Genomic DNA, 10,762 nt, shown 5'->3' on the forward strand with positions numbered 1-10,762 from the left:
TGGGGCTTTTTTTTAAGTTTTTTTAAGGTAGGCGAAGAAGATTCTCGGCATACCCCAGATGCAATCTCAGCCGTTGGATCGCCCAACCGTTGGGTGTTGCTGTTTCAGCATCCTCCGGTTTTAGAGGTGGCAATCCAGCTCGCTGTTCACGAGTCAGTGTTCGGCTCGAAATAAGCTCAAGATTGAATTGCTCATTTAGAGCCGAACACGAGCCGAATTTTTCAGCTCGTTTATTAAACGAGCAGAACACGAGCTAGGGTTAGCTCGCTCGTGTTTGGCTCAATAACAGCTCGAATACATATATTTTATATTTATATAATTTATTTAATTTATATTTATATATATAAATAAATAATTATATATACAATATATATTTTTATTATTTAATTTTTAGCAAAATAAAAATATAAAGGCGAGCTTAATTATAAAAAACTCATTTATATATAAAGCTTCAACTATTAGATCAAAGTCTAATGGATAAGATTCTAAAAGTTTATTTTTTATATATATTCGATCTAATTATTTTAATTTATTGTTCGTTGGCCAGCTCGTTAGCCAGCTCGTGTTTGGCTCGTTTATTAACGAGCCGNAATTTTTCAGCTCGATACTTTAACGAGCCAGCTCGTGTTCGGCTCGTTTACACCCCTACCTCCGGTGTAGGGTCGTCAACAATCCCAACACGAGCGAGCTGGCCCAGCTTTGGCCGTTCAATTATTAAACGAGCCGAACGCGAGCAAGCTCGTTAAAGCATCGAACTTAAAAATTTAACTCATATTCAACTTGTTTACTAACAAGTCGAACACAAACTGACTCGCGAATAATAAATTAGATTGTTAGTATTACTATTAGGGCGCGTTTGGTTCGAGTTATGTAATATTACAGAGTATTTCGATATATCCAGATATTTTAGATTTCTAAATTATATTACAACTGATACTGTATTAATGCGTTTGATTTAATTTAGTAATATAATACCATATTGCAGCATTTATAGCATTACTATATTTGGTTCAGTTTATAAAATTCAATAATCTTAACAATAAAGTATACTCTATTCCAAAATTACTCTTAGTCATATTTGGCAAAAAAAAAAATTTACTGTTTACAAATAATATTTTTTTACTAAATTTTATTTTAAATAAATTTGAATTTGAACAAAAATACAAAATTTAATATTTTAATTTAAAATATAAATATGAAATTTATAAATTTAAAATCTAAAATTTAAAATTTAAAATTAAATTTTCATTAAAAAACTATATTTAAAATATGTTGTATGTTATCAATTACCACCCTACACAATAAATAGATCCAAAAAATTAAAAAAACTGACAAATTAAGCTCTAAAAGTTTACCAAAATAAATAGGCATATTCGATTAACTCTTATTAATCTCTATAATTTTGTCCACATGACATACTTACGTTGACTATTGGTTGTGAGTTCCACATTTTTTATTACTCATCTCCTTTCTTTGAACCTGCCATCTTTTAAAATTAGTGTAATTTTTTCTTCCGTCTTTTCAGTAGAAGAGAACTTTCAAAGACTTTGTGGTTTCTCAGTCCATCTATTCGGTTTTCATGCTTTTTTTTCTAAACTCATCAGAATTTAACTTGGGGCTTCTTTTGCATTTAGCCTCCTGGCAAATTTTTATTTTAAAAATAGCTCTATCAAAATTTAATTTGCAAAAATTGTCCTAGACCTGCCACGCAGGCGCCACGTCAGCACTACGCGGGCGGGTCTGGAGGCGGTTGTTAAGTTAAACACGGTGAATCATTCACCGTGTCTAAACACAGTGAATGGTTCACCGTATTTTGTACGTATTTTTTATATGTTGAAAAGAAGAATAGAGAATTTGTATTTCTTTTCTTCTCTTTTTCAAAAATCCGAATCCGAACCCAAAAATCAAATTAAAATCCAAACCCAGATCCGAACCCGACGAATTTTAAAAATTCATACCCATATCCATATCCGACCAAAAACTCGAAACCCGAACCTGAACCCAGCAGATTTTAAAAATCTATACCGTTGGATGAAGATCTAAAAAATAAAAATTATTAAATATGTTATATATTGTATAAATAAATAAAAATAAATTATGTATATATATATATATAATTTATTCGGGTTTGAATTCGGATAATATTTCGAATATCCATATCTATTGACATCCCTACTCCCTATTCCTCTTTTCAATAAAAATACGTACTAAACACGGTGAACCATTCACCGTGTTTGAACACGGTGAATAACCCACCGTGTTCAACTTAACACACGGGCCCCGGCCTTGCCCGCGTGGCGCTGACGTGGCGCCTGCATGACAGGCCCAAGGTCATTTTTGCAAATTAAATTTTGACGGGACTAATTTTAAAATAAAAATTTGCCATGAGGCTAAATTCAAAAAAAGCCCTTTAACTTGAAATCTCACTCCTCTTTTACCTAAACTCCTGACAAGGTCCCCCCCCTCTTCCTTACCGCACTTCCCTCAGCACAGTGGTGGCACGACTGAGATCGAGACCGGTAACACGACTGAGAGCAGGACCATCTCCCCTTTTTCAACCTCTTCTGTCCCCAATCTCTCTTAAAGTCATGAAGGCTCCATCGAAGGGGGAGAAGAAGCGATCAAGTTCAAACATATTGAGAGATCCGAAGATTGATCCCTAATTAAGCTCGATTTCATCGATCGATCTGTGTAGACCCCCAATTTTGGGAGAACTATTACGTACGGATTTTATGAACCTTAATTTGAGATATGCTACTCCAACAAATATTCATCCGCCGCATTGCACAGTTCCTGCACTAGTATTATGTTATTCTATATCTCAACATATATTCAATTTGTAACTCAAAAAATAGATTAAACAAAATTAGATAAATAAGATCTCCTATTTTGCTTATAGTATTAAAATTGATAGTTCATTAAACAATTTATTCAGTTTATATATATGGTTCTACTATATTACTTATAGGTAACCTTATCTGTAAATTTGTTTTTGTAAAATTTTATAGCTGAATTCAATAATTATCCTAAATAACTGGCCCTATTTGAGATAACGACCAAGCGTATGGAAATAATTGATGAAATTTTTGATGCAGGAGATAATTGAGATATGCATTAAAATGCAAGAGGGCTTTTTATAATTTAGTTTTCTTATTTTTGTTTTTATTCTTGTAAAAAATTACCTTTACAAAGTACATATTTTATTTGATATAATGACCAAGCGTATGAGAATAATTGATGCAATTTTTGATGCGGAGAGATAATTGAGACATGCATTAAAATGCAAGAGGGCTTTTCATAATTTAGTCTTTTTATTTTTGTTTTTATTCTTCTAAAAAATTACCTTCACAAGGTACAGATTTTATTTATTTGCTACATAGATAACAAATGCTTTCTCATAAAAAATAAAAAAAAACCTAAAATTTCAATAGTTCAGACTCGTTTGGCATGGCATTTGTCTTTTTTTTAAAAAAAAAATAGAATTTTGAATGCCAAAAGTGTAGGAATGGACTTTTTATTTGAAAGCAGTTTTTTGTACTTTCAAATTTTTTTTCAAATAAATTATCATTTATTACTTAGTTGTATGCATTGTATGCGAGTCAATAGAAAAAGTCTTTTCTCTGACACATCATATCATATAAATATCAATATTTACAAAAATAAAAAACAAACACGATACCAAACGAAGCCTTAAACAGATGTTGGCTCAATCCGAAGGAAATTATTGCGTAAGCTTTACAGAGTTATTATGAAGCGATGCGACAATAAGGTTGCCAAATTTGTCCAAAAAAGAAGAGCAAAGCAAATATAGCATGCTAAAATAAAATAAGAGATTCTGGTATTCATTCAATCCGAATGCAAACCAAGCGTTTCGTGGTTTTGAAATGCTGAATCTCATCTCAATCATCATTTGTGAGGACTTTTCTGAGTAAGTTCCTTGTCTTGGTTATATTTTAAAACATTAAAATATTTTAAAAAAAAAATTAAAAATTTGTACTAGTGCTAGTCCAGGGGACGACCTCGTGGCACGGCACGGCCCGTACCTATCTTGAGCAGTAAACTGCAGCGCGATGGTGTGCTTAAGCACCCACCATAAGGTCAGAGTTTCGAACTTCTATGTAATACAGAAAGTGAATGATCTCCGAGCCCGTATAACTACAACCAAATTCTGATTTTGCCGCATTAGGAAATGCTGCAAAGCACAATGAACATACATTTCAGTCATAAATGCTAAAAAGTTAATAATCCTGCAAACATCTGGTGATCATCACTTACAGATCCACCAACCATATCAGAAATGCTTGCAAATATCAAAACAAGAAAGAAAAAAAGATCCCAAGGTCTCACAATTGTAACAAATATCGTCTCGGTACTTAAACATGAATTCTGAGTTAGTCGAGCCGTAGCCACCAAACTGCCGTCCACGCGAAATCACTCTGGCTTGGAACCATCCTGAAGATATATAGAAAATATCAAATAGATGCTGTATAAATCTCATGCAGCTTTTCCTTTTCAAGTATCACGAAACTCTTTACGAGAAGTGAAATATTACTGCTTTCAAAAAGGAGAAATTAAATGTTAAGAAAATTATCAAGTCATGGTCGTAAAAGAGTCGATTACAAATCTTCTAATGCAACATATTTCAACTTAGTAACTAACTCTATATTCACACAACCGTAAATTACATCAATCATTTAGCCCTTGCAGAGAAAGAACATCTTGATGTGAAGATGAATCGACTAAACCAAGTTACTGCAATCAAAGTCACATCCGATGAATTACTGTTTCTGAAGACATGGAAGTTTTAGCTATTAGCCAAAATTAATACGCGAAGTGCTGATACATAGTTGTGAAGAACCTTCGACACTTCTTTACTGAAGAAACGAAACAATACGATATAAGGAAATTAGCGAGATTTCATCTAAGTTGCTACCTTGCCTGACTCCAAGAAATCTTTCAGCTTGAACTCAACAGGATGATCGATGAATGGGAGTTCAGCAAGCTCGGCTTCGATAAGATCATCAAAAAGCTTGTCACCTGTAAATCAAATAACAGCAAATGAAATATTAGCTATACAGAAACTCTGTTGTTCTGTGTTTATGTGCATATGCCCATGGGGATGCTTTTTTGAGAGGGAGAGGGAGAGGGAGAGGGAGAGGGAGAGAGACTCGATCTTGAGAGCCATCTGTCAACATGAGGAAGAGCAACCTCCGGTTCCAATTCCATCTTTTTCACATCATCAGTATCCTCAGCAGCTTCCTGGATCAGCACAAGGATAAAAAGTACAAATCAGCACCTTAGAACAATGTACTTCACATCGAATTTTTAAAAACTGATTGAAGTTCTTTCCCTTACAATAACACAAAAAAAAAAATCAATATTCCAAACTTTTCTGATTCCTTTTAATTAGGCTAACGGAACATAAAGATTGAATTCTGTCAACCAGGGTAGCATCTCATAACTCCTTTGCTACTATTTTCTAATATTAAAAGCAACCAATGCTAATAGCAGCAACCAATCACTTGGTGTATGCTCTTTGTATGATTAACTGCAAAAAAATTATCAAATCTAATAAAGCAAAATACAATGCCATGAAACCAATAATCCAAATATCTACCAAAGCTTGAAAGAGTAAGAACTCCCGTTAATTCAAATGTAAAATTCTGTGATAATGAACTATAAATTTTTTGTATGAGAATCAACTCGAGAACATAGTACATGCCATGTGCAGATTCATAAAAACAAAGGTTGTCATCACGTATGCAAGCAATAACTGACGCAAGTACCATGAGAAAGTCCTGCACCAAAAAGAAGCAGCACGGCCAAACCCATGTACTGAGTGCCATTCGAGATAAACAGATAATAGAAGTGTTGGTTACTTGGTTTACTGCAAGAAAACTTAATACCTCATGTCGCCCAAAAGATAGATGAAATAATACAAATAGCGAACCAAACGATGAACTGAGAAAAGATTGTTGCATTTTTCAGAGTAGAAAATAAATAGCGTCCATACGAAGAATATCAATTCAGTCAAGGACTACCCTGGAAATGGAAAACAACTTGATTTGCCGTGTCCACGTTATTGCTACATTAAACCCAAAAAATTAATATGCATAACAATATATAACATGACATGCAGAATGCTTTTATCTGAATTGGACCGCATACCTTCAGTGGAAGCACAAGATCATATATTGACCCTGACCACTCATGCACAGCAGACATTACCTTGTCAACTTTCTTCTTGACGCCTACGTTAAAAAAAGCAAAGAAGAAGAAATAATCTCCGTTAGTAAACAAGCAAATGGAACAATCAAAAATAGTGTGGAATATAAGTTGAAAGGGCGATACGTTTATCGACAAGTTCCTTTTGCATTTCCTGAACGTCATTTCCGGCGAATTGGGTCCGCTCGATTCCTTCCTTCGCCCACTCCCGACATTTCTTAACGTCTTCATCGGTCAGGAAACTACTCTTCGAGGCGTTCTTAACAGCCTGAGGGGCACGTATTCCGCTCTTCTCTTTCAAAGCACTGCCCTTTGTTACGCCAGAAACCGGAGGTTTCCCGGTGTTTGAGAGATCCCTCAAAGCTTTCCTTGTGTTCGAAAGATCTCCGAGAGCTTTTCTCTCCTTTAGTCCGGTCTTTGCCGGCTTCGGCAAATCGGCCTTCAACCCATCGACAGCTTTTCCTAAAATGAGTAGATGTTTGGTTTAAGTTTCGGAGTTTCTTTCTCTACCATTAATTCATGAATAAAAGTGCATCGAAGGAACAACAAGAGTTCTCACCTCTGTTGATGGGCACATTTTCATTTTGAACGACGGCCGGAGCTCGAAAAGCCATTCTTCAAAAGTGACGTTCTTGATTAAAAATTGTGCGACCTGACGAATATGCAACATGAATGTTAAATAAAAATTTAAAAATTAAATAGCGTAGCTCAACTTTTCTCCATTCTGAAAAAGACCTCTCAGATTTTTTCATTTTTCTTTTGATTGACACACCCTCAACTATTGTTTGAGTTGATTTTGAGTTAAATTGAGTTGGGGATTTTAATCAAAATATTAAATTTAGCAAAATCCCCAATTTAATTGATGAAAATAACTGAAATAAAAAAAAAAATCAAAAGTTCGGGAGGGTCTCGATCAAAAGAAACCCGATAAGATTAGATGATCAATTCTCGTTCCCCTTTCTCTACTCAAAACCATTATGCTTGTGCTTAATGGTTAAAAAGCTTCGCTTATAAATGCTAGAAATGGCCAAAATCTTTGCTTTTGGTGTTCCTTAATCTCCTTGGAAGATAAATAAAGAATAATACAAGAAAAATATAGAAAATCCGCAAGAAATCGAAAATGTTCACACAGAAAGGAGAAACCCTAAAACTTAGATTAGTATTCGATCTTGAGATCAAGAAAAGGAGAAAATTTGCGGAAAAATGAATTGAGACGTTACCGACGAGCGATTCGCGTCGTCTCCGAAACCCTAGGCCTCGATCGATTGGAGAATTAGGGGGGAAATGTAAGCCCTAGCGCGAGAGGAAATGGGGGGAGAGCGATTTCGTTTCTTTTTTTGGGGGAAAAACTAGGGTTTTGAGTGGAAAAGGAGAGGAGAAGAGAGGAGAGGAGAGGAGAAGAGCGAGTTCCAACGGTCAAATACGGTAAAGAGGTGGGAAAAGGGGTTTTTTTTTTTTTGAATTTTTTCGGTGGGGGCTCTTAACGGGTCGGGTTCGGGTTTTGGATTCTCATAAATGGATCCGAACCAATTGGAGAAATCAAATTGTTTAGGAATTTGAATTGGAATTTTGAAATTTGATGAATTCAAGTGATTGAAATATTTCATTGAATTTTGTTGTTTATTTTTCATGCTTTTTTATCAATTATATTTAGATTTTATTATTGCAAATAATATGATTTTTTTTTATAGATAAATTTTCCAAGTGTAAAAATCAATGGAGATACGGAGCTATTCGCCATTTTGAGATAAGTCCCCCTTTTTTTTTTTCTTTTTTTATGTGGATTAACACACTCTCAATTTTATGTATTTTAATTTTCTAATTACTTCGCTCAATTAAACTAAAAGTTTTGCTAAATGAATTTGTGTTTATGTTGAAATAAAGCTGTAATTACATATTAATTTAAATGAGATATGTAAATTTTTATTTTCATTCTAATAACGAATCAAATATTTTTGGTTGATTCATCATTTTATTTTTCATTTCTATTCCAATCGTGAAACAAACATGCCTAATTTGTTATAACTTTTAGTTTGAACTTCGTAAATTATTGCAATAAAGTTCTACATTCTAATTTAGTTGATTAAGTATTAATATGTCGCTAATGTGGAAGTAATATAGTATTTTAATTATTATCTCATTGTTAATTACAATAATAATACTTTACTTCTATATTAGTGATGCATTAATATTTAGTCGACTAAATTTATTTGTGATAATTAGTTTCAACAATGAAGATAAACAAAAAATTATAATAAATTAAAATTTAAGAATCGAAGTATCACGCGTCTTATAGTTTGAAGACCAAAAGTGTAATTTAGCCTTTTATATTTGTAATATGACCCAGCCCAAACCAAAGTTGTTTATATCCAAATGACTACTTGAATATAGCTTAATTACATCTGTGCACACTGTACTTTAGGATTCTTTTTATTTGATCTATTATTATTATTATTATTATTATTATTATTAGGCCAATTTGCATTAAAAAAAATCTATAAATTTTGGGCTTTTGTAAAACTAAGCCGCATTTTTCAATTTTGCAGATTTGGTCCGAATTTTCAACAAACTGACCAAAAAACCCTTATTTTTTTTCTCTATAGTTTTTTTTTTTTTGTTACGATCTCTTTCTTACCCTCTATCGCAACCACCGACGTTGTCGGAGGTGAGCTCGCCGCCTCCAACGACGTCAGAGCGTTCCGGCGCGTGGTGGAGGAGGAGAGCCTGTCCCTCAATATCGCCGTGCCCTAGTGGAGAAGAAGAGTCGCGGCGCGGCCTCAGCGGGATCGGAGGCAAGGAGGGCGGGGGATGCGAGTAGAGGCAAGGCAGGCAGTTTCTGCCTTCGCCTCCGCCTCTGTCGCTTCTTCGAAGAGGAGAAAAAAAAAGAGAGAGGAAAAGAAGCAAGAGTATTTTGTTCAGTTTGCTGAAAATTCGAACCAAATCTGCAAAATTGAAAAAGGCGACCCAATTTTACAAAAGCTCAAAATTTATAAATTTTTATGCAAATTGATCTTATTATAATTGCAAATACTACACCAAACTACTATTATTTTTTTATTTTACGTACTATATAGTATCATTAATAGCACTAGCCTTTGAAACAGATCTTGTAGCTATGTTAAAGGAAAATTGATAGAGTTAACAGGAATAGTCGAGAACCACGTAATTTTGCTTAAAAAAAAAACAACAACAAATACATTAGTAAATGAGAAACTAGTATTTGGAGCATCCAAAGAACATTCGATAAGAATTTGCGCTTATCCCTGACATGCGAAGACGAGCTTTGAGCAGAGAATATTTGTAGATTTTCTCGACTTTTTTTTCTTTTAATCCTCAAATGAGGAGAAATTTTCAGTTATTCTTTTTCTGCCAAGTAAAAAAATTTTCCTCTCTTTCCCTCCAAGATGAGTTCTAGCCACCAAGTAAAGCAATTTTCCAACTCTTTTCCTCTAAGATGAGCTCTAGTTCGCGGTCTCTATTTAACTCTGATTGGCCAAAAATACTTAAACTCAGTTATTATTGTTAAGGTGCGAGACCTCGTATATTCTTAATGAGAATTTTTAGCACAGAATATTCGGCTCTGATATCATATATAATGATTCGAACCGTTAGTAATAATAATTTATTAGAGCTCAAACTACTAGCCCAAGATATTTAAGCCCAATTATTATTACTAATGTCCACGGTCTCTTATGTACTAGATAATAATTTCATTTCTATCCGATGTGAGACTATTGAAGTGCCACATTATTAACCGTAATCATGTTTTGTTAACGAAGCGGTAAGTTTCCGTCCCCATTGGCAATAACGTTGGACTTAAAAAAAATTAAAAAAAATTGAAAGTGTACTATTGTTGGGAACTGTTCCCAACAAAGTAGAGGTTGTCTTTTTCTTTTTTTTTTTTTTAGAGAGATAGGTAGCACGCTACCCGCTTCGTTTTATTTTATTTAGAAATAAACTTAGCTGGAAATGTGAATCAACTAGGATTTGAACTTGGGTCTCGGGTACCAACCACCAAGCCCTTTGTCACTTACTTTAGGGACGGTCGGTAACAAAGTATAGACTGTCATTGCTGACTAATTTTTGTTCCACCAACAAAAGCTTTGATATGATGTTTTTTTTTATGGGATAATTCCCTATATACCTCTCATATGTTTGAAAATATTCGATTTATCTTTTTTTTTTTCTTTCTAAAATACCCCTCATATGTTCCGCCGTTATTGCAAAATACCCCCGCAGTTATCTCCTGTTAAGTTAACTTGGGTTAAATATGAGTTAAATATCTACCATAGTTAAAATAAATTAAAATATCAATTTTGCCCTTAACTTAAGGGCAAATAAGAAATATAGGTGATAGTAGAGGGGTATATTGAAAAAAACCAAAAGTCAAAATACTTCTTATACCCCTGACTTTAAGGACAAATAAAAAAGCCAGTGATGATAGAAGGGTATATTTGAGGCAAAATAGTAATTTTATAAAGATAACAGAGTTAATTAACAGATTTTAACTTTAAGGGTATATTAGAAATATGTTAGA

The 10,762-nt window shown here is 33.8% G+C and overlaps 1 protein-coding gene across 3 annotated transcripts; it reads right to left on the reverse strand.

Annotated features, from left to right (window-relative positions):
• On the reverse strand, positions 3,703 to 7,627 carry LOC109726261. Of its 3 annotated transcripts, XR_002220471.1 has the most exons (8): positions 7,446 to 7,627; positions 6,785 to 6,877; positions 6,352 to 6,687; positions 6,169 to 6,251; positions 5,169 to 5,259; positions 4,934 to 5,037; positions 4,348 to 4,452; positions 3,703 to 4,192 (listed from the first exon to the last, which is right to left on the reverse strand). XR_002220471.1 is itself a non-coding variant. In XM_020255771.1 (7 exons), exons 2-7 carry the CDS (start codon positions 6,837 to 6,839, stop codon positions 4,432 to 4,434), a joined length of 684 nt encoding a protein of 227 aa, XP_020111360.1. In that variant the 5' UTR covers positions 6,840 to 6,877; positions 7,446 to 7,627; the 3' UTR covers positions 4,199 to 4,431. The 3 variants fall into 3 exon arrangements, 2 of the variants coding, with proteins under 2 accessions (XP_020111360.1, XP_020111359.1); XM_020255771.1 differs by lacking the exon at positions 3,703 to 4,192 and having other exon boundaries at positions 4,199 to 4,452; positions 5,175 to 5,259; XM_020255770.1 differs by lacking the exon at positions 3,703 to 4,192 and having other exon boundaries at positions 4,199 to 4,452.

This window comes from Ananas comosus, linkage group 21 (genome assembly GCF_001540865.1).
Source record: "Ananas comosus cultivar F153 linkage group 21, ASM154086v1, whole genome shotgun sequence".
In the NCBI taxonomy this organism is placed as follows: Eukaryota; Viridiplantae; Streptophyta; class Magnoliopsida; order Poales; family Bromeliaceae; genus Ananas; species Ananas comosus.

Excerpts from the sequence above, each read along its gene's own strand:
- LOC109726261 (XM_020255770.1), bottom strand. The coding sequence starts at position 6,839 with ATGGCTTTTCGAGCTCCGGCCGTCGTTCAAAATGAAAATGTGCCCATC. Across the intron at positions 5,260-6,168 it reads ATCTTGTGCTTCCACTGAAG|GAAGCTGCTGAGGATACTGA; the intron begins GTATGCGGTCCA and ends GTGCTGATCCAG. Across the intron at positions 5,038-5,168 it reads CAGATGGCTCTCAAGATCGA|GTGACAAGCTTTTTGATGAT; the intron begins GTCTCTCTCCCT and ends TTTGATTTACAG.